Genomic DNA, 24707 nt, shown 5'->3' with positions numbered 1-24707 from the left:
TTCCTCATCTCAACTCTAAAAGATCTCGTAATTGAGCATTGGATCCATTTTTGATTTGTTAGTAGTGCATCTTTTTTCAGCTGCCTCCATATCAGGGCAAAGAGTAGCTGAGGGAGGATTAGTAATTGGATATGTAGCCCTTCACATGTAGGTCATTAAACGCAGGCTGGCACGGTGATGTGCAGATCTTTTAACAGCTGTTCAGTTGTTCCTCAGGGATCTGTGTTATGAGAATTATATATTTTTTTTCATAATTAATAGTTGGCACCCTTAGATTTTTTTAAACTTAAGTTACTTTAAAAACCCTCATCGTGGAGTCAGTAAGTTTTCTTTTAACTTTATAGTCTTGGTGCAAAATTTGAAGTGATTGTAGTATCAATCCTAAGCAAACACCAAAAAAGCACCAGCAAAAATAAAAAAAGTAACAAAATAATTTCATGTTTATTTGTAAAATTCATGTTTGACACATTTTTTGAGTTCCATAGTTTTTGTCTTGGTTTTGATACAAAGATAACTCAATCATGGTTGGTATCCGTAAGGAATCCCTAATCTAGTTGGAGAACCAGCAGCAAGTAAATACCATATAACATACGTGAGATGCTTGTACATGGAAGGGAGCAACTGAATGCACCTAGAACCAAGAGACATAGTTTCAGAAGTTGAATAAGTTTGCTCCATCTTGGAAAGTAAGTAGGGGTTTTCGAGATAAAAAGAGAAAGGTATTTAAAATATTAGGAACAGTGAAAGCAGACATGTCATAGCTTGGCACATGACTGAAAAGTTTTGAGTAGGATGAGGAAGGAAGAGACAAGAGCTCTGAGGATTTTTATAATCTGGACAACTGTAGGAATGTAATTGTGCTAACTGGATCATTTAAAGAGTAGTGGAAGAAAAATAGGTTTTGCAAAAAATAGTTTGGTTTTGACTATGGGTTCTGTGAGTCTAAAGGACGTCTCAGTTGAAACAGATTTTGAAATCACATAGTTGGTAGATTAAGCCAACATAAGAGATTCAAATCAAAGAGATGTTAGTCCATGGTTATAAACCTATAATGGTTATGAGGACTAGAAGGTAAGAAGGGAGAAAAACCGTCTGGGACAACAGTGTCACAAACAGGAGAGCACATTCTCTGTTTAATTAGGGTACAAGTTCCAAGTAGAAATGTGGGCCTAGTGACATCAGATCTCAATTTTTTAGTAGCAGCTAGAAATCTGAATCTTTATGTGAAACTTGGTTTTTAAGTGTTGTCAGCGATTTAAAAAAAAATACTGAGCAGGCTAAACAAAACATGTCTGGGAACCACATTCAGACAATCGGTTGCCAGTTAACATGGACTGTGTATTGTAGAGTGAGAAGGGGGCTACAGAGAGAACCAGAATTTTAGGACAGAGAAACATAGTAAATACAGTTATGAGCTCCTCCAAATGTTTGGCCTGAGAATATTGGGCAATCAATCACAAATGTCATTATTTTAGGCCTAATTCTGATATCCCGTTAAGTTTGAGAGTACTCTGCAGCAAGTTGAGAGTGGGGAGGTATAGGAATAGAGCACACTTGTGAGGACAGTCAGCCCTCCAGATCTGCAGGTATGACATTCTCATGTTCAACCAACCAAGCATCAAATATATATATATTTTTAAAAGTTACATTGTTGCTGATGTGTACTATAGGGTGGGGCAAAAGTAGGTTTACAGTTGTGAGTACAGGAAATAGTTTATTCTCATTACTTATTAATTATTATTTTTCATATGAACAACTGTAAACCTACTTTTGCTCCATCCTGTATGTAGGTAAGACTACAATGGTTGTGCTCTGCTGAACATATACAGATTATTTTTGTGTGTGATTATTCCCTAACAATACAGCATAACAACTATTTACACAATGTTTACATTGTATTAGATATCACAAGTAATCTAGAGATGATTATACAGTATAAAGTATACAGGAGGATGTGCATTGATTATATGCAAATAGTACCTCATCCTATATATAACGAGTGGTCAGGAAATTAATTAGAAGAAATATTTTAATATTGCTATTCACCCTTTCTCTATAACAGAAGTGTCAGAGATGAAAGGAAATTAGTAAAATGTACATGAAAATAATATGTAAATTGATTAATAAAAAGCAATAACAACATGATATAACGAATATTTTCCATGAAATTTTTACTGTCAAAATCTTTATCATTAATATTTTTATTTTTTTAATATATTTTATTGAGTTTTTACAGAGAGGAAGGGAGAGAGATAGAGTGTTAGAAACATCCATGAGAGAGAAACATCGATCAGCTGCCTCCTGCACACCCCCTACTAGGGATGTGCCCACAACCAAGGTGCATGCCCTTGACCGGAATCGACCTGGGATCCTTCAGTCCGCAGGCCGACGCTCTATCCACTGAGCCAAACCGGTTAGGGCTATCATTAATATTTTTAAATATGCCAGGTATTCTGGAAAATTTATATCATTTGGACAAACTTTGCCTTTGCTACAACATCGAATAAATTTTTCATCAGATGATTTTTCATCAGAGAAATTTAGGGATAGGCAACATTGACATGTAGCAGTCATTCCACCACAGCTGTGTTCTATAACTGCATCCTCATTTACCTCATTTTCACTATGAAGGCAGTTCCTACCAGTATTGGTAGTACTTGTAAATGACTTTTCTTTAGACATATTCTGTTGATGACATCGCTTTCTTTCAGCCTCAGAGGTACGTTGCGCCAATATTTGGTCTTCAGATACATTCTGTTGAGGATGCTGGCTTCTGGCTTCAGAGGTATGTTGTGGCAATAGTTGATCTTCAGACATATTCTGTTCACAATTTTGGCTTCTGAATGTCAACAAAAACATGACATCATTGCCCGGCGCCCACAGCCACTGTTTGCGGGCTGAGCTGGGCTGGGCTGAACTGTGGGCCACATTTTGTGACATGGCAGCATCAGCTGCGATTTGGTGGGCTTTCGCTCTGGGGTGGTGGCAGGGCCTGTGTCCCACTTGGGGGAAGCCAAGTGTTGCTTTGTCAGTGCCAGGTCTGCAGTGCCGTTTCTCTGTGTGCATCATGGCAGCTTCTGTATTAAGCATGTGCCCCCTGGTGGTCAGTGCGCATCATAGTGACCAGTCAGACAGTGGGAAGGACACTTAGCATATTAGCTTTTTATATCCTATATAATAAAAGCCCAGCAACTGAACAGTGGAACGACTAGAATGACTGCTCAACCAGTTACTATGGCGTGCACTGACCACCAGAGGGCAGATGCTCAGCACAGGAGCTGCTCCCTGGTGGTCAGTGTGCTACCACAGTGGGAGTTGCTGCTCAGCTGACCGGGATGAGCGGCTGCTCCCACTATGAATCCTGGGCCAATGGGGGTTGCTTTCATTGCCTCCTCGCCCCAGGCTCTTCCTCCTCTCTCCCTGCCGCCGCCTCCAGTCTCCCTGCAGGCCGCACTGCTGCCTGAGGCCTACTCCCCCGCCTCTCAGTGCTATTGTCCCTGGGCCCAGCCCTGACCAGGTCCTCTGGAGAGGCAAATGCTCCAGCTCCACAGAAGATGCCGGACCAGGGAGCAGCTGCTCAGAGGGCGGGTCCACAGCTCCTTGGCAGACCGGGATGAGTGGTGATCCCACATTGGGCTGATCCCCGTAGGCCACACCCCCCATCAGTGCACGAATCCCATGCACCGGGCCTCTCTGTCTCTATATATAAAACCCTAATATGCAAATAGACTGAACAGCAGAGCAACTGAACAACCAGTTGCTATGATGTGCACTGATCATCAGGGGGCTTGTGTGGAACATGGCGGGCATCGGCAGCAAGCGGCAGAGCGTGGAACATGTGAGCATTGGCTGCAGTGGGATGGTGGAGCAGTTGAGCGGGGCTCCAGACCAAGGCGGGGTGCTGGTCGCTGTCATCGGGGCATGCCTCTGGTGGTTACTGAAAATTCTTTGCTCCTGTGCGCCACGGTCCCACTGGGCACTCGCACCCACTGCTGGCCCTGGCCCTGCTCACATCTGCTGCCAGCGCCGGCCCCACTCACACCCTCTGCCAGAGCTGCCACTCGCACCTGCTGCTGGCGCCCAGCGCTGGCCCCAATCACTCCGTGCTGTCAGTGGGTGCAAGTTGGGTTGGTGCCGTCAGTGTGTGGCAGTGACAGCGGTGGGAGCAGGGCTGCCAGCAGATGGGACCAAGGGCTGCGGCGGATGAGGCCAGGTGGGGCATGGAGGATGGGCTGAGACCCGCCCCTGTGCCCAACGCAGCCTCGTGGCCCATAGTTCCTTTCAAGGTGCACAAATTCATGCACTGGGCCCCTAGTATATAGATAATCATGCGCTGGGCCCCTAGTCCTATATAATGAAAGGGTAATATGCAAACTGACCCTAACAGCAGAATGACTGGGAATGACTGGTCACTATGACACACACTGACCACCAGGGGGCAGACGCTCAATGTAGGAGCTGCCCCCTACTGGTCAGTGCGCTCCCACAGTGAGAGTTCTGCTCAGCCACAAGCCAGGCTGCCAGCTGCCAGTACAGCGGGGATGGTGGGAGCCTCTCCCGCCTCCTCAGCAGCACTAAGGATGTCCGACTGCAGCTTAGGTCTGCTCCCCGCTGGTAAGTGGACATCCCTTGAAGGCTCCCAGGCTGCCAGAGGGATGTATGATTGCCAGCTTAGGCCCGTTCCCTGGGGAACGGGCCTAAGCCAGCAGGTGGTCATCCCCCAGGGGTCCCAGACTGCGAGAGGGCACAGGCCAGGCTGAGGGACCCCACCACCACCACCAAGTGCACAAATATTTGTGCACCAGGCCTCTAGTATATAGATAAAAGCCTAATATGCAAATCGACTGAACAGTGAAACAACTGGTGGAACGACCGGTCACTATGATGCACACTGACCACTCGGGGGCAGACGCTCAGTGCAGGACCTGCCCCCAATTGCCCCGCCGGTCACCCCACAGGGGCCAGGGCCAGCCGGTGAGCGGGCAGGCAGGCACTGCCCCCCGGTCGTCCTGTCACCTCCTGCAGAGTGAGGTGACCAGTGGCAGCAGGGGGTGGGGCTGGTGAGTGGGCGGCACCAGCCCGGCCAAGGCGGGTGCCAGCAGCGGCCCTCTGTTCACCCTGCCAGTCGCCACACAGATGGGCCCTGATTGCTGGCCAGGCCTAGGGATCCTACCCATGAATGAATTTCATGCATTAGGCCTCTAGTTTTATATAAGGGACTCGAGTGCCCTTGGATTTCACTATCCAGGGGGGGTGGCATCCTGGAACCAAGCCCCCAAGGGACAACTGTACATTAATTTCTAGTTAGGAAAACCAAATATAAACTAATTTTTTAAAATGTCTTGAAAGTTATGTAAAAGCAGGAACAACCTATCATTTCAACTTGAATTTTAATTGATTTCAAAGCTATAGGAAAGGTTTAAAATGGTGGAGTTGTTTTTCCAATTCCTTATTCACATCCCTCCCAAGTAATATTGAAGACTCTAGGAAGGTGACTACAGAGTCAGTGTAGTCTGAATCTCCTCATAGAAACAGATAGAGCATGTGTGATAACACTAATATCAGCATGCTCACATCATAGCTACAAAATGAAGTGAAAAGGATTTCTTATAAAGCTCAGAATATGAGTGGCTGGGAACAAATCAATTCAGTATCAACATCTGTGCAGGAGGAGACAGTAGAAAGACAACATAGCATCTCAAGGCTATAAGAATGGGAGGACCACAAACTGCCAACAGGTATTCACTGAAAGCAAGGGGAACCAATGTGAAATCAGCAAAACTGGCAGATTATAATTTCAGGGGGAGTACAAAGGGATGAACAGGAAGCTCTGAAAGTGCTGAAGGGTGTGTATGTGGGGGTATGGGGACTATGAACTCTCAAAACTTAAACCTGAGCTCCCTTGGACAAAGCCCAACACTAAGGAGGAACTTCTAGGAGGAGAAATAAAAGTAATCATGATATAGACAATAAAGGCAAAGAAAAAAATTAAAACAGGTCCAGATAAATGTGGGAGAGACGAGGAGGAAGAACTCAAATAAGAAAACACCAGAAAGGAAGCTCTAGATTAGAACCATTAACTAGAAAAGATACTCTACTCACTCCTCTCTCTTAAAAGTACAGAATAACTTATTTAGCCTAAAAGTATACCACAAAGTAAGATCATAGTTTAATCCTATTAAAAGTTGTAATAAAAATGAATATGAAGCAGAAAAATAGATGAAAAATATAACTCAATATTTTAAAATGAGAAAATTTTTAAATGATAGAATATGGAAAGAACAGCATAAACCTAAAAATTCAAAGTGATTTGGAGAAAAGATTTGAAGTGACAGAACTCAGAAAAGAATATGTAGTATAACAAGTACACAAATATACCCAATATCATGTCCAATATCATACTTGAAGTCCTAGCTAGTGCATTAAGACAAGAAAAGGAAATAAAAAGAAGTAAAACTATTCTCAAATGACATGATTGTCTTTGTAAAAGACAACAAAAAATCCCAAGTCAACAACAAAAAATCCTTGTGGAACTAATTAGTGGTTATAGTAAGATCACAGGATACAAAGTTACCATACAAAAGTCAATTGATTTACTATTTACTATCAATGAACATTTGGAACTCAAAATTAAAAAAAAAAATTAGACCCCGGATAGAAATACTTAGGTATAAATCTAATACTTAGGTATAAAAAAATATACATAGGATCTATATCAGGGAAACTACAAAACTGATGTAGGAAATAAAGATCTAATTAAATGTAAAGATATTCTGTGTTCATGGCTTGGAAGACTTGATATAGAAATAGCACATTTTGTACCCAGATCTTGGTTTCTAATACCATCTATAATAATAAAAGCGTAATATGCCAATTAGACCAGACGTCATTCCAGATGTGATTCCAGACGTCCTTCCGGACAAAGCTGGGGCCGAAGGAAGCCTGGGTCCCGGGGCCTGCCGGCGGCCGAAGCAAAAAGCCTGGGTCCCGGGTGCCTGCCGGGTGCCTGAGGGAAGCCAGTGCCAGCAGCTGGGGGAAGAAAGGCCTACTCTTGCATGAATTTCATGCATCAGGTCTCTAGTCTATATACATAAAAGCCAAGTGACTAGAATGACAGAACGACCAGTCACTATGGTGCGCACTGCGGCGGCCAACCGCAGAATCCAGGTCCCAGTCGGCGCCCCCCCAACCTCCACAGCCCCTCCCCCCGGCCAGCCCCACCCCCAATTGGCTCCCATTGGGGCAGGCCTGCTGGGCCCCACCTGTGCACAAATTCATGCACTGGACCTCTAGTTCTTCTACAAAAGGAATCAAAGCTCCTTGGAGAAATGACAAGATGAAAATATGTTAGATGAAACTGGAACATTTAGTAGTGCCAGAAAGTAAGGAAATGCTTAAACACACACAGATGTCAAAGGAACACAGGAGCCAACTGAAAAAGCTCCCAATGGCCAAAGCTGTAACAATGCTAATTCCCTAACTGAATTGTATTTTATTGAAACCACTTAAGGATAACTTGAAGTGCCCCCTAAACATTTTTTTTCATTGGTTCTTTCTAAGGACAGAGTAAAGTGGTTCCAATGCTATAAAGACTTTATTCCTGTATTGCTATCATATTTCCTGACCTACTACATCTATATCTAATTGGGTAATACATTTTCTTCCACGTTTAGTGGGGTGAAATTAATTTATCTTCTAATCAAGGAAAATGAGTTAACTCCTAACAACCTCTGATATGTAACAGAAATACAACTGTACTTTGGAATTAGTCATCCATTTATTTCATAGTCTCTTACTTATCACTGCAATATAGTAGTATAGCAGTGCCATGTACTACCAGTCGAATGTCATTGCCTTAAAATATATTATTTGATTTTGACCTGGCTAGCACAGATCAGTATTTTCCCCTGTAATTTCAGCCAGGCACATCTAACCACAACAGCCAAATGCTCTGTTAGCTTCCATACCCCAAATTGTGTCAATTTATTAAAAGACAATCCTGATTAATAATTCTGTATCCATAATAAATCAACTTTTCAATTTTCTATCTCTATTTTTGTTGTTGTTGTTAATCCGCATTCAAGGATATTTTTTTCCATTGATTTTTTTCAGAGAGTGAAAGGAAGGAGGAGAAAGAGAAACATTAATGTGAGAGAGATTGCTGCCTCCCACACATGCCCCCACCAAAACCAGGGATGGAGCCACAACTAAGGAAATACCCTTGATGGGAATCGAACCTGCAGCCCTTCAGTCTGCGGGCCAACACTCTAACCACTGAGCAAAACCAGATAATGCTCTAACATTTTTAAGTAAAGGAGAATATTGGGTCTAGATTTCAAGGTTTGTTTATACTCCTTAAATTATTTCACTAAATCTGAGTCTCATTTTTCTAATGTAAAATAATTATTAGGATATACTATAAAAATTTAAAGTGCTTAGTAGTGTATTCTACATAGTAATAATTCCATAGATGGCAGCTCTTGTTATTTTTATTCTGTGCTGTGCTTCTGTATTGCTTCACATGTCATGTAAAATAGCTTTGGGAGGTACAGTATCTCCCACATATATTGTACAACTAGTAGCCTGGTGCACGAATTTGTGCATATTAAAAGGAAATTAATTAGAAGAAATATTTTAATATCACTATTCGCCCTTTCTCTATAATAGAAGTGTCAACCAAATTCACAATCGACAATGACAGATCAAAACACACATGTGTGATTGGCGCCAGTGAGAGCTTTATATGTATCGCACATGTGCGAGTCAACTCAGCCTTTTATAGATATAGAACGGGTGGGCAAACTTTTTGACTCGAGGGCCACAATGGGTTCTTAAACTGGACCAGAGGGCCGGAACAAAAGCATGGATGGAGTGTTTGTGTGAACTAATATAAATTCAAAGTAAACATCATTACATAAAAGGGTACGGTCTTTTTTTTTTTTAGTTTTATTCATTTCAAACGGGCTGGATCCGGCCCGCGGGCCGTAGTTTGCCCACAGCTGATATAGAACAAGCTTGCTTAATTAGACCTGCTTTCTGATTTAGCTAAACTTTTTCCAGCCCAGTGAAGCACCCCAACTTCTCTTTCAGGTAATTGTCAGCAACACAGCAGTAAATATCAACACGAAGAAGATTATTATTGTAGATCATGCAGGGAGAACAAAGGGTAAAATATTTAACTGCAGCAGTGTTTGACTATATTCTGCTCAGTGAGAAAACCTGAAGTCATTTTCAAAGTCCACTATTTCTTTCTTCTTTTCAGTCCAGTCAAGTTTCTAACCTTCCTAAATCTCTGTTTTCCGGCTAATGAAAAGAAAATAAGATTCCACCGAGTCTCCTATCTACCTACTCCAGGACTTCTGTGAGGATCAAATGAGATGAGGCATGGGAAAATGCTTCACAGACATTTGGTTACAGTGTAAAGTGTTTCCACCCGGCTATAAAGCAAGTCGTGTTCCTGGGCTGAAGAAACTGTAAGGAGGCTAGTTGTCGCTAAGGAGAGGAAGCCAAGTGTTGCTACATGACATCATTACCCAGATGGAGGGAAGACCACTTAGTATATTAGCCTTTTATATATATACTAGGGGCCCGGTGCACGAAATTCGTGCACTGGGTGTGTGTGTGGGCAGGGGGGTGGGGGGGGAGTGTCCCTCAGCCCAGCCTGCCCCCTCTCACATACTGGGAGCCCTCAGACGTTGACCCCCATCACCCTCCAATCGCAGGATCGGCCCCTTGCCCAGGCCTGACGCCTCCGCCAGAGGTGTCAGGCTTGAACAGGGGACCCCCATCTCCCCCCGATCACTGGCTCTGGCCCCCGCCCAGGCCTGAGGCCTCTGGCCCAGGAATCATGCCTGGGCAGGGGACCCCCATCTCGCTCTGATCGCTTGCTCCACCCCCCGCCCAAGCCTGATGCCTCTGACCCAGGCTTCAGGCCTGGGCAAGGGGACCATCATATCCCCCCAATCCCCGGCTCCGCCTCCCGCCCAGGCCTGATGCCTCAGCCAGAGGAGTTGACCCTCATCACCCTCTGATCACCAATCACCGGATCGGCCCCTTGACCAGGCCTGAGGCCTCCGGCAGAGGCATCAGGCCTGGGCAGGGGACCCCCAGCTCCCCGCGGTTGCAGGCTCCGCCCCTGCCCAGGCCTAACGCCTCTGGCCTAGGCGTCCGGCCCAGGCAGCGGGGACCTGCAGTGGCAGCGGGGGGCACCGCAATCGTGGGCTTTGCTTTAGGCCCAGGCAAGGGACCCCTAGCTCCTGGGACTGCCAGCTTCGACCGTGCCCAGCTCCCATCGCTGGCTCCACCCCTACTTCCTGCTATCACTGGCCAGGGCGGCAAAGGCGCCTGATTCTCCGATCATGGCCCCAGGGCCGCCTTTGCCCTGCCCCCCAGCTCTTAGCTCCCCCCTGGGTTTCCGATCACTGTCAGTGGCAGGGGGCTTCTTCCTGCTTTCCCTTTCGCCTCCCTGCATTGTGCCTACATATGCAAATTAGCCGCCATCTTGTTGACAGTTAACTGCCAATCTTAGTTGGCAGTTAATTTGCATATAGCCCTGATTAGCCAATGAAAAAGGTATCGCCGTACGCCAATTGCCATTTTTCTCTTTTATTAGTGTAGATAGATGTTTGCTCTGCTTCATCAACAAAGCAGCAGAGGAGAATGCCTCTTTTTTGGTAACAAAATTCAGTGAATATGGAAAGTGTTTGGCATCAATCTTAAGTCTTTCAAGTGTTGTTGTAAATAGAAAAGGTTCTAACAAAATAGGAAAGAATGATGTTATTTATTGCCAACAGAAGCAGCCTTATTTGAGCAATCTATGTAGAAATGACTAATACAGTGAATTATAAGAGCTTTCCAGTAGGAAGCTAATGCTCAAGTGGAACAGTATTTATTAGGCAATAGTGATATGCCTTTTATTGGTTGGACTCTGGTACCTGACAACAAATGGTACTTTTACCTGTGAGACACGTATCATGCACCATTTAGTCTGTGTAACTGAGCCTCAAATGGAAATGCAAAAGACAATTCGCATAGAATCACATAAGATTCAAACTAGTTCTTAATTGAAATAAGAATGTAAAGTTTCAGTGACTATAATGGCTTCATATCCCCTATGTATGTAATGCTGAGATTGTGGAAACATACAGAAATCTATTCATATGTAAAGCAATAAAGGACTTTCACATCACCTTGTATTTATAATACCTACTATTCATAGAAACTTACATTTCTTCACAAAGGTACTTTTCTAAGACTGGTCTTGTTCATTTACCTCAGGAAAACTTGTTATTTATAAGTTATAACATTAATGTGATAGTTACAACCAAACATTTTTTTTTCTGTATAGATACTTCTGCCATATTTATATACAAAGGTTATGATAGCAAATGAAGTTCTAATCTCAATGGGTGACAAAGATAAACAATTTTCAACTTTAAGTTTTTTATATAAACTGTAGATTTTAAATTTTATGTTTCATCTTGTGGCCCTATCAAGTTGGCTATCTTTTACCTGGGTTGTGTAAACTTAAGGTTAAGATTCTAGAAAAGAGTTTTCAGAAAGACAAGAGTAGGATTGAGAACCCATTTTATAAATAAATATGACCTTAAGTATTTTCAAGTTCATTCATATAGTTCTTCACCAGTACTTTATTCCCCCTTCGCCAAAACCACCCCACACGCCACCCAAACCACCTCATTTTAGTAAGTTTGGTTCATATTGAGTCTCTTCCAGGAGTTTCCAAGGATAAAGGTTGGTTCAGTTAATGTGGTCTTAGCCATACTAGAGTATTTTCTTTGATTCTAGAGATGTTTCCTAATAAATTTTCTGTAGCAAAATTGTTAAGGGCTGGAATTTCCCCTCTGAATCTCTCCCTAGAAATGGGATTCAGAAAGCCCCGGGACTCCATCCAGCACATTGGGGGACTCGGACAACTCTGTCTCTTGTTACAGATATAGCTAGAGGCCTACTATGATATTAATACACTAGCAGGTCTGCTAGTGTATTAATAATAGGCAATGCTGATTTACTACAATCCCTTATAGTTTCACACTGAAGAGAGTTATCTAGGTTTCAGAAATGAACGTTCTATCTACTCTAACATTACTCTAAAGTGATTGGTGGTGGTACAACTTGATTTTTTTTAAGTTCAAGCCTAAAATTCAGAGTGATTTATTCTAATAGCATGCATACGTGTGGTATAAACAAATCCAAAGATGAGCATATAACATACACAAGATTCTATTAAGGTTAGCTGAGTGAGAATCCTCATTACCCTCCCACATGAAATAGTAAAACATGAAGACAGGTGTTTAATATCATAGGCATGATGACTAGTATTGAATAGAAAAGTATCACCACTTTTTCTGAATTTACGAGTAGACTAGCTCTCAAAAGTGAAAATTATTTTCCCTATTGAGTAAAAAAATTGAAGAGTGAGAGACTGAAAACTACAGCCCACCTGTGTTTAATCATTAACAGTGATCCCTTAGGTGAACTTAGGTCCTGATTTTGGAGTTTGGAATCTGACCTTTCCCCAGAGATAAACATTATCATTGCAGGCTCCAAGGAGGGACATTTCCTTGCTGCCATCAGAAGAGCCCACTTCTTAGTGACTCCTTGCTGGGTACTGGATGCATTAGCGGGTGGAGAGTCAATATGATTCTTCTAGCTGTGCTTTTTCTCTGCTTCATTTCCTCATACTCAGCTTCTGTTAAAGGTAAGTTTGTGTTGCCTTTTGCTAAATTTTAATTTTAATCATTGAAAGGGCAGTGTGTGCTTGTGTGTGTATGTGTGAATAGTGAAAGAGTTTCTAACTAAACCATCTTCAAAAGCATGTAACTATGGGATGTTTGTGAAGGCATCACTGGGTTAGAATGAAAACCGAATTCAAATTCTTCCATACAATAAGAAAACAGAGGTTCCTTTTAGATTCCTCAGTTGAGTGTGCTGCTTGTTTCAATTTCTCATTCATGGTGGATTTTTGAAAGGGAGAAAAAAGATGCCAGCTATTGTTACCTTCTGCTGTTGGTTGCTCCCTGAATGCAGCTCCTTCATTTGAATTGTAAAAGAGGACTTAAAAAAACCACTTCTTTAAATTTCCTTCTAGTTGCTTAGCAATGTGACATCAAGAAGAATTAGACCCAATGTAAAAGCATGTGACTTACCAAAGAATTACGAATGAAATGGTAAAGCATGTATTTAATTTCATTACTTGTTAGAAGTGATAGAATCATCATAGTTGGTGAATTACATAAAATAAAAGTACATGATATAGGATAAGAAGATTTATTATCTTTTGAAAAATAGTGTTGGTAGTTACCATTTCTACTTTAAGATAAATTTGATTTAAAAAACACGCACCTATGAAGAGACCTTTGAAAGAGAAAAAACAGGAGTTGTAATTTCAAAGAGAAGTATGATTGTATTAATATGGAATCTTGTTTTAAATCACTAGTTAATACACTCCTTGGGTTTCTAAATGTTATGCCTGTAAAATTATCACTTTTTTATAGTCTCTTAAGAGGGTGTACTATAAAAGGTAATTGATCTAACACATCATTTAGCGTAATAAGGTTCAATTTGAATAACTATGTACTCTAAGTAATTGATATAAAACAGTTGATTTGTAAACTCCTAAAACCAATTTGGAATAATTGGTTTTTGATGACAAACTGAAGTTTTTCCTCAAGATTTTTTGCATGGAAAATTTTCACATGAGGAAAAGACAATCTTTATTATGGGAACAATAGATGGGGGGCTAAATTTAAATTATTTCACATAAGCAAATGACACTTTTTTTTTCTTGAATTAAAGACAGTATTTCTCACCAGTTTCTGAAATGTTTGGTATTTAAAGATACAGTACTTACTTGGATGAAAAAAAAAATGTTTTGAGAAAAATGTAAAAGTTTGTAAATTATATCTGAGAATTATATAGAGAGCTTACTATTTTATTATGTCAAATAAACTCTTGTATATTTGAAATCTGAGTGATTTTTACAACATAATATCAAACCTAATATACCATGGTTATTTTGAAAAAAATAATTGAGATATAGTAGTTATTGTGGGTTTCTCTTTTCCCCCCACCCTGTAAATAAGAAGTTTGGATAACTTAATATTTTCAAATACATGCACTGATAAAGATTTAAAAATACACATAGGCAACAATAGCACACAGGTTTAGAAGATGACAGTTGGCTACAGTTTGTTGTGTACAAGTTCAGTGGTAAATCCAGATTTTTAGAACCTGAAGATTATGCAATTTAGGGGACATTTTTTTAGGAAAGATTGCAAAAATACCTTACTTTTGCAAATGCTACTGAAAAAAAGATGTGTATACATTGCTAGTGTCACCTTCTAAGATCTTGAAATGAACCTGGGCAAGTGAGGGCCCCAAAGCTTAAGTGCCATTGGCTTCATGGTACAAACTGCTTATGCCAAATATCATAAATAAAAAGTACAGGACTTTACAGCTCTCCCTCTACCTAGGTGTGATAACCTTTTGTATTATATACTGTGACTTAGTAATAAATTTCTTGTTCTCTGTAACGATTTACATTTAACAAGCAAACTACTTAGGAAGAATTTACTTTAAGGCCATTATAAATTTTTGGGATCCCATGCAGCACCTCAAAACTCATCTCAAATTTAATTGTCAGTGCAACTGCTTAGCAAATCCCCAGATTTGGGTGGGTTTTGAATGCATGTTGAACTGTGAAGAGAGTGGAGGAAGGTATTCAGATTAATATGGAAGAAGGTCTATTTAGAAGAGATAGGCTGAGTGTGAACATTCTGAAACCTCAAGTTTTCCCTAGTTTTTCTGAATCATGTTTTATAATAGTGGATCTATTCTCAGTGCCTTCTTTGGGTTTTCTTTATAGCACTTTTACTTTCCATAACCCACACAAAAACTTTGTTTAATTTTGTCACTTCTAAACCTAAACTGTTTCTTCATTTCCAGTCTTTCTCTCAGTTTGTGGCCTTCCCCATACTTTTCAAGTCATTTATGTTAATCATCTTCAATTTTTCCCCCCTTATCCTTCATCCTACCCTACTTCCAGCCTTATAGTTTTCTGTTGGAATCCTAAATCCCTACTTTGTCTCCTTGCTTAAGCCAATTAACTGCCTATTGGGTTCATCTAGGTTTGATAAATGAGTATTTTAACATATTTCCTAAAGGTTTGAAACGAAGTTTGTTGTTTTTAAGTCCCTTAAAAATTCTGGATGCACTTAAAGGGGAACCTTGAAGAGGTATTGACAAGGCTTATTCTTTCCTGTGTTTTATCACTAATAAGTCAAATTCAAAAACTAATCTTATTGCCCCTTTTCACATTCTATTGTCCAGTAAAGTCAAAGTAAGAAAAAATGGTTGACACAATAGTTTGGAAAGCTTCAGAATGTAAGGGAGGCTACCTTTCCACAAACTTTTCATAGTAACTTCAATCAACATCACCTTCATGTAGTCCATGAAATTTGGATCTCAGTAAATTTAAGTGTCAAATTCTGCATTATAGCTGCTATGTTGAGTTTAACGCAGACTCAGCTTTTTTTGGCTCTCATATAATGCCTATCTCTCAGAATGACTGTGAGGATTAGATAAAGCATGTATTTCCTTTATGCTTGTGTGGAATTCTATACATGTCATTAAAATAAGGCCTCTCTGCCCAAAATAGCATCCCTGGCCAGAAAGCTAATGTTTGAACCTACAGGAGTGTCCCTACTTAAACTGTAGAAGAGGCAGAGGTAAGGAAGGCTAGAGGGAGTCATAGATTTCATCTCCTTCAAAGTTTCTCCTCACCTTTTCTGCCTTCTGTATCTCATAGCTGAGGTTCTGACTTGTTGCTTGGATATGGTCTATTTTTGTGTTTATACACTTGGACACTTCCATACTTCCACACTTCCTTTTCCTGATTTCTAGTTCTTGATTCCTTATCCCATTTCTTTGAAGGTTTGTTAGATCACATAACTTTGCCACACATCTACTCAGAGTCAAATTCTAAGTCTATGCAAAGGTCCTTGCCCCAGATCTCCCTGCCACCCATAGGTACCTATTTGACCTCACTTCCTTCTGCTGTCTTTCACTTACTCAGTTCCAGCCTCTTTGGCCTCCCAGCTGTTCCTCCATTACACCTGCATGAACTTTCCTCAGGGCCTTTGAACTGCTATTCCTTCTGTGGGGAGGATGAGTGGTAGGAGTGTGGAGATGCCCTCCCCACAGATATCCACATGGGTAGCCTGGAGCCTTTGCCCAGAATATTACCTTCTCAACAAAGGTCTTTCTCTCAGCATCTCCAGTCCCTTTTCTGTTTCATTTTTCTTTATATACTTTTATTACTTATAACTATATAAGCTATTGCCCATCTCCTCCTTATAAACTCCACAAAGGTAGACATTTTATCTGCTCATTAACTGGTGTAGCTCCAGAGCCTAGAAAGGTGCCCACCACCCTGTGGATGCTCAGTACATCCTTGCTGAATGAGTGAATGAATGAATGAATGAATGCATGAATTCCTAGCTCACTCCCTAGAAATAGAGTTCAACCTAAAGGTGTAGATAAGTATGGTATAGAGAAGAGCATGATCTTTAAAGCCAGACAAGCCTGGGTTCACATCCTGACTCCACCCCTAACTGTCTGGGTGATCTTGGATAAAATGTATAATCTCTGTGCCCCTCAGTTTCCTTATGTATGAAATCTGATTAATAATGATACCTATTAAGTTCTTGTGAGGATTAAATATAGGTGTCCCCCCAAAATATATACATACACTTTAAATAATTATAAAGGCAGTTTTTTTTTTTTAAATATATTTTATTGATTTTTCACAGAGAGGAAGGGAGAGAGATAGAGAGAGTTAGAAACATCGATGAGAGAGAAACATCGATCAGCTGCCTCTTGCACATCCCCCACCGGGGGTGTGCCCGCAACCCAGGTACATGCCCTTGACCGGAATCGAACCCGGGACCTCTCAGTCCCCAGGCTGACGCTCTATCCACTGAGCCAAACCGGTTTCGGCAATAAAGGCAGTTTTTATTAAAGTACATTTCATTTTCAAAATTGAGCTATCAGCTGGTAAAGTATGCATATATTTTTTTGGGGACACCCTGTATATTAATGCACATAGAACTCTTAGTTTATTAGAGACAATGTATTTTGACCATTTTTTCCTCTGGGCAGTAGGTGCTGTATTAGATGATGGAGATAGCAGATGGTAAAGAGTTTTCAGAGGTTTTTCTTAAATTTTTGACTTTTAATTTTACTTTTTTCTCAACTATCTCATTTCTGGCCTACTCATCTTAACCTCCTTTCCTGACCTCCTTTATGTGCATATATCCTGAGGGGGGACGGAGTTATGGTTGCCTATTATAGTTAACTAGGAGATACAACCTGATTAGCACTGAGGAAAAATGTATACTGAAATCTTTTTTACTACCTCCTGAGAGCTATAGGTAGGAAATATGCAAAGAAAAAAATTGGTAAGACTGTAAACTTCAAGTCATCCCTAAGAAAAACTTGATCCTACTCCCATACATTTTTTGAATTTAATTAAACTGAATTGAAGTGTGTGTGATCTCCATGTATCAACTTTTTTGGCTCACAATACTGACTTGTATACTATTTGACATTAAGTTGCCTGTCAAATTAAAGCCTGTGTTAAGGTTTTATGTAGTGAAACATAATTTTATTCAGAAACAGCTAATTTAAACTTACATATGTGTAACATTGAAATGTACCTTTGTACTAAAAGTTTACTAATGAAATTGACAGAGTAAATTGCATTGGAGGGATATTCTTTACTCAAAACATCCAATTAAAGGAACTGCCTTCTGACCCCTAAAATAACTTTGGCAATGAGCCATTGCATTTATTTACAAATGGTTTGTATTAATTTTATAAAGCAGTCCCAGGGCTGAACTTCTACTTAAAATCATATTTATTATACCTTGATGAAGCTGAGGTGGGTGGTAGGGGAGAAATCATATAACTTAAAGCAATACAGTGACACTTCTTTAACAATATTCTATAGTTCAATCAGAGAAATACTTAGATAATCTGATTATTGATTAGGGATGCAAATGAAGGTTTATGAAATGGAAGCTTATTGTTTCTTGTTTTTGTTGTTACTGTTCAAGCCAATGATTTTAGCAGATGGAGAAGTAGAACCGCCTTTCATTTAACAAATACTCACTGAGCTCCCACTGGGCACAACTCTACTAGATGAGAATGCTTCAATTTCAAAACAGCACATTCCTGGGCTGATGGATACCTCATTACTCAGACTTGACTTGTTTCACTATCTTTATGCAGGTCACACAACTGGTCTCTCTTTAAATAATGACCGACTGTACAAACTCACATACTCCACTGAAGTTTTTGTGAATCAGGGCAAAGGAAAGCTCCAAGACAGTGTGGGTTACCGAATTTCATCCAATGTGGACGTCGTCTTACTGTGGAGGAATCCTGATGGTGATGATGACCAACTGATCCAAATCACGGTGGGCATTTTCTGCCAGAAAGTTGCAAACATTATATGTCAGCAAAGTCCTTGAGACGTGTACCATTCAATAGCACTTGTTTCATGTTCTTGGTTGTACAACCATTTAGTTTGTTTTCTATCACTAAAATACATATAGCTAAAGTGTTTACTAATCAAAAGTGATCTGAATCTTTCCAAGTTGTTGAAGTAGGCAAAAAGAAGGCATATGCTGGTGAGTAACTAGAGTATGATGTCCAGTTCTATGTGTCGTATTAATAGACACATTAAACTAGAATCCATTTGAAATGTTCTGGGAGTCGGGAATTTAGAATTAATGTCACGTGAAAAACAATTGAGACTACTGTACCTGAAAGAGGAGATAAATTGGACCTCCCAGTTTTCCCGAGTTTCTTGACATAACAGGTAGAATTACCAATGAGGGAGTAAGCCTATTCTGTATTCTTTCTAAGGAAAAACTGGGTACTCCTCTGCATGGCAGTGTTTGGTCAGTTATAATGTTTTAGATATATGGGTTGAGAAAGGAGGTCAAGTTAGATAGTCTCTGGGATTTTTCCCAGTTTAATACATGGTGATTCCATGTTTGCTTTTTAAGCACCTAAAGGCAAATTATTTCTTTAATAAAGTCTGTTAATCTTTCACATGTTGATGTGAAATAGGTACACAAACCAAAATTTGCTTTATTGTAACCGATAAGTAGTTGCTGGTATACTTTATAATGAGGTGTCATTGCAATATATTTATTAAGCTATCTTTGCTTCTTTGGATGTCTCCAGTAGCCACTGTGCCTTCCAAATTGGATCAAAATTTCATCATCCATCTCTCTGAGCCATTTCTTAATGCAAGTATTCTGTAGCAAATATTATGTATCATTTATTCAGTAATTACACTTTTCATCTTTAATTTTGTATGTGCAGATGAAGTATAATGGGGCAGGACTCCTCCCAAACAAATGGTACAGAAAGTGAAGAGATTAGATCTTTCGAACAGTAGTTCGAAACAAATGAATGACAATGACATAAAAGAGCCATCTTCTAGTCATAATTATTATAAACCTGAAGTCACGAATTTCTTTAAGTATAGGTATTTTTACCTAATTTAAAAATCTGATTGTTGAATATCTTCTCCATTCTTTTAAAGTTAATGGCTAGTTCCTCTGAGTCATAAATTGAAAAAACAACAGAAGAAATTATGGCCAACCGTGCATATTGCTTTATCATTTTCTTTTCTCAGAGAATCTGATGAAAACAGAAACAGAAAAGTTTTCTAATAGGTTTCTTTCCATGATTCCAGATCAAAGATGTAAATGTTGAAAATGTGAATCAGAAGAGGGGAGAGAAGAGCATTTTCAAAGGAAAAAATCCAGCCAAAATCATAAGAAAAGAAAACTTGGAAGCTTTACAAAGACCTGTGCTCCTTCATCTTGTCCATGGAAAGGTAAAAGTGATTTGGGAGGCAGGGGTGGCGGTGGGGTGGGTCGCACATCTTTTCTCTCCAACTTCACATTTTTATTCCCTTTAGTAGAGACTATTCTTAGGCGATCATGGCATCACTACTTTTATGGTAAATGAAATTTTTTCATGACCTAATAAACAGGTTGCAAATTAAATGTTTCAGAAGTAAATCGAGGCATTCAATTCATTTATATTTTCTAGCCATTTATGTTCCCTATTTTATAAAAATTTGTATAGTACAGTAAAATCAAGTACTTGTTTATAACAGAGATTGTTGACGAGATTGTTGAAATGTGCATTTTTTATTAAATTAAGAAGGATTAAAAAGATATTGTACTGCAAAAATTTATCACAGATGATTAAATAAATTCAGGAAAGTAGACAAATTATGAATGAAATAATCTAACTCAGGTATGTAATATTAATTTGTTATGAGAATATCAATATCTGACTAAAGTACAGAATTGAAGTTTTTGAAAGGATATGGTATTTCTAAGTTAGTGTTAATTTTTTTAAGAAGCATATAGAGATTATTTCAAAACTATAACTTTGAAAAGCATTTTATGCATAATGAACGGACACTATAATATCTATTTGAAAATTTGCTCAGGAAATTCTGTAAGTGTGGTTACTTGTGATTTGATTCTACTCTATTATTAAAATGGTCTTAATATGTTTGGGACTGAGAAACAATTGTGATCAGTGAATTATTAGGCATTACATATGTGGTTTTATGACAAGTATAGATATTACATTTACATGTATAAATTGCATTAATAAAGATGAAAGCTCAATTTTAGTAACTAAAGTAGAAAAGTAGAAAAGGCCCTTATAGTTAAAACTCTACAGATCTCTAAAATTTCTCTAGATTCAAAAGTCCTAGATTCAAAATAAAGATGAAAACAAATACTTTAAAATATAAAATTTAGACATGCAATACATTTCTAATCATGGTGCCTGTTTTTATAAAGTACTAAAGAGGAGCTCACAAAAGAAGGATTATTATGTGGTTGCTTCTCCTACAACCAAATATGAATCAACATCTCAGAAAAAAGAGGGGGGCATCTGTAATACTTTCAACCCTAAAGATAAAAGAAAGAGACAAAAAAAGAATGCTTCTCTTCTTCTCCACTTGTTAAAATACCATGTTCCAGGTTTTGCTTAGGGGACTTCCTTTTATAAAGCTCATGTGCTTCTAGCCAGCTGGAAATAAGTAGTCCTCTTTAGAACAACCCCTTTTACCCTTTGTAGCTCACTCATGGCCTTTATCACTTTCTTTTGGTCATTTCTGTTCATTGCTAAAGCATGGGATTCAGTAGAGAAAATTCCTATTCTTTATATTCCAGCCCTCCCATGACCTGCATGCCCTTCGACTCCCTTCTTCCCCCCAGCACCCAGAACCATGCCTTGCACTGACTGACATGGTGCATCAGTCAGGAAGCCTTTCCCAACATTCTCTCAAACCCCCTTCTTCCCTGGGTGTATTGCCATGAAAGCATTTATCACAGGGTATTGTAGTCCTCTCTTTGCCACCCACATTAACAGTCGGCTTCTTGTGGGCAGCAGTTATGTTTATGTCTATATATCCAGTGCTTTGCTCATAGTGGGCATGCAATAGATGCTTGTAAACTAAAGGAATGAGCTAATAAGGTGATATGGGGCTAAAATGAGTCAAATTTTGAGAAAGGCTTTGCTTCTTATTTGCTTAGTAATAGCTAAAAGTACTTCACACTCAAAGCCTTCACTGACTGAAGGCATTATATGAATTATCTCCTTTATCCCCGGGACAGCCCTAGGAAGCAGATACTACTTTCTTGTTCTCTTGTAATAGATGAGGAAACCAAAGTCAAGAGAAGAAATTTGCCTAAAGTTACAGAACTGGCAAGTGGTGAACTGGAATTTAAAACAGAGGGTCTAATTTTAGAATCTATGCTGCAAACCACCATGTTATACTATCTTCTAGCTGGAAAGCATGTGGGGGAAATATCACCTCTTTTGTTGACCTGATCATCCCTATTTCATTCTTCATCATATCTATTAACCCACAGCTTTGTTAAAAACATGAAATACTGTCATTTTCTCCTCCGGCCTTCCCATGTGGCAAAACATTTGAGCCCATAAAATATTAATTTCATTTATAGGCTTAATGACAACCAATCATTTTATAGCCCCTTGGATAGCAGTTGAGTACAAAGTCTTTTGTTACTCACAGGAAAGAACTTGGTGCCCTCACTGTTCAAAGGCTGGGCTGAAGCTGCCACATCATTATTTCAGTGACTCCACTGTGCCAATTCTATAGGAGCTATGACTTGTGATGATTTACAGGTTAAAGTACATTGTGGTATCTTTCAATTATATGATAAAGAACTTACTGGAAAAAGACCCATGGCCCTGGAGACTAAGAAGCTATGTGGAATTTTCAGCCACATCACTGTCAGAAAGATCATTATTTTAAACCCTTGCTTCTTCAGCTTACTATGAGAGAAGATGGAAAAGGGAAGGTTGAACTGTTGATTGACAGTTTTTTTAAAGAGTATTTTCTACCCCAGGCTCGAATTAAATTTCATTCCCTGAAATTTCTGTGATTTCAAGGATACTCATTAGCTTGTATTTTTTGTCTTTCCTGAGCCCACTGTTTTAAGCTCCCACATTTACATTATAAAAGCTGATTTTTTAAAAGCCGATTAAAACACTTAGATACATATTTATTGAACATCTTTTTTTCATGCCCAATTATCTCCCCTGCCTGAGTGTCAGGGCATGACTCTAGTCTTCATCATATCTATTAACTCACTTGATTTTCACACACCACAACTATGATTTCTATAAATCATAAATGAAGTTGGAAACATGACAGTTTTCTGTTTAAGTTGATTAACACTGACAAGCAAAAGATGCCTCAAGTTACAGCATGGATTCTTCTTGGCCTAAAGTTTGAATCCAGTGAACTGGATACTTACTGAATTTTCATTTCTGGCTTTCCCTGTCAGTATTGATTAAATTAACCACGTGGCTGCTGAGTCAGCCCTTTATTTTGTGTTGCTTCTAGGCATTGGTTTGCTCTCTGAATCTGGCAGTGTGGCTTCTGTACACACACTGAGCCTCCCAACTAAATGTGCACCTTGAAACTCTCATTCTTCATAGACTTCTTTACTTGTCCGTTTTCCAATGTGCTGGTTCCTATGTATCATTTGTATCAAAGATCTGTTTAGAGATATAACTCCAGCTAAGTAAAAAAATGACTTATCTCTGTTTGCTGGGATCCTTTTTTAAAATTTTTACTGTTAATGTAATTTTGCTTTCTCTTGTTTTTAAAGAATGTATAAATTAAGGGAGTGTACAGAAGCATTTTGCCCCTAAGAAAAAAATATGAGTAATCCCTACTGATTTCAAGGGGAAATTGACCCTCAAAATTTGGCAGGAAGAGGCACCTCATCTCCTTCCCCGCAACCCCTCCCCCCCTCTCTATGTTTGGTTTCCTCAGGTTCAAGGCTTAGTTTGTCACTGGGTCGTGCCACTGTGGCTCTCCGGAAGCTCTGGGGACTCTGAATTTAGATAAGAGTCCTGTGCTCTCAGATATTCAGAGCTCATTTCAAAACTGAGTGAAGAAATCAGTTTTATGGCCTGAGTGTAATAAAAGTTAGTTCCTGCTGTGAAATAATAAATGTAAGATTACTGCAGTGATAGCCACATGGATTGAACTGCAATGTTCTGACTTAATTACTATTTTTTTTTAATTATCAAAAGCTTGTTAATTCTAACAATTTTGACATTGAGCTAATATAAATTCCAGTGCTGTCTGTTTGGACCTCGATGATCTGCACTAAGAGAACAGAATTTAGGCCCCCAAAGTAGCAGTCATAAAGGAAAAAGAGACTTGCCCACTTTTGTAGTTCTAGGAAAGTAATAAAAATAGAAAGAATGAAAAAATTCTTTTATGTCTCATAGTTTACATAGTTTAGCCTTCTAGGAAAAATTAAAAAAAGTCTCCAACAGTGTTTTATTAGGAACTAGCGGTCAAGAGCAAATCTTGATCCATAGAAGTGGGTCAATAACAGAAGAGCACTTCACTTTATGCAGAGTCCAGAGATTAAATCTGAGAACTGGGTTTCCTGAAATTTTAGGTCAAACTTTATAAATTGTTCAAGCACATCATTTTTTAGCCTGGAAGGACTGTGAGGATACGAATGATAAGTAGAAGTATTTTCCCCACTTAATGGCTTCTCTTGTTTTCTAAAGTATTTAAGACTCAGGCCTAAAAAGTCACAGGCCATAAGCATGTGCCACTCAGTGGGCCTTCTGACTGTATCCGGGCTCAAGCGATCCAGTTATGAACCTATAATAGACATGATATCTGGAGATATCATACTCTGAAATATTTGAAAAGGAAGTTACAGTGTAATTCCTGAAAAGAAAAAAAGACCCAGTTCACAAAATAGAACATCAGAAACTCAGCCTGGGATCCGAGAAATTGTCAGTGATTTGTTTGAGAATATGACACCATAGATTTTCTGATGCTGAGGTCAGTATTCCAGTTCCCTTTTTACCTGGAAAAACACAATTCCAACACTTGAGGTTTGTCCAGTGTAATGACTAAAACTGATTACGAGTTGGATAAAGTACCTAGTAAATCTATCATTAGGCAGAATATATGTAGAAAATAAAAATAGAGATTTGAGGCAATTGTGCATAATTCAGGCAAAATATTCTCTTCTATGTTATGGAGAATTTTCACATAGACTGAATTGTTCAGATTG

General features: G+C 39.5%; 1 protein-coding gene across 1 annotated transcript in view; it reads left to right on the top strand.

The window, feature by feature from the left end:
* The first annotated feature begins 12342 nt into the window (after positions 1–12342).
* MTTP (microsomal triglyceride transfer protein) overlaps positions 12343–24707 on the top strand; it is a 46965-nt gene continuing 34600 nt past the window's right edge. Inside the window, exons 1-3 of the mRNA XM_081082612.1 lie at positions 12343–12718; positions 18310–18497; positions 19790–19933. Coding sequence (XP_080938738.1) covers positions 12658–12718; positions 18310–18497; positions 19790–19933 — 393 coding nt within the window. The 5' untranslated portion in view covers positions 12343–12657. The remainder of the gene's footprint in view (positions 12719–18309; positions 18498–19789; positions 19934–24707) is intronic.

The sequence above is a fragment of the Myotis nattereri genome (assembly GCF_964212035.1).
Source record: "Myotis nattereri genome assembly, chromosome: 1".
Lineage (NCBI taxonomy): Eukaryota > Metazoa > Chordata > Mammalia > Chiroptera > Vespertilionidae > Myotis > Myotis nattereri.
The sequence above is the reverse complement of the archived record's forward strand: the minus strand, read 5'-3'. Positions and strand labels throughout refer to the sequence as shown.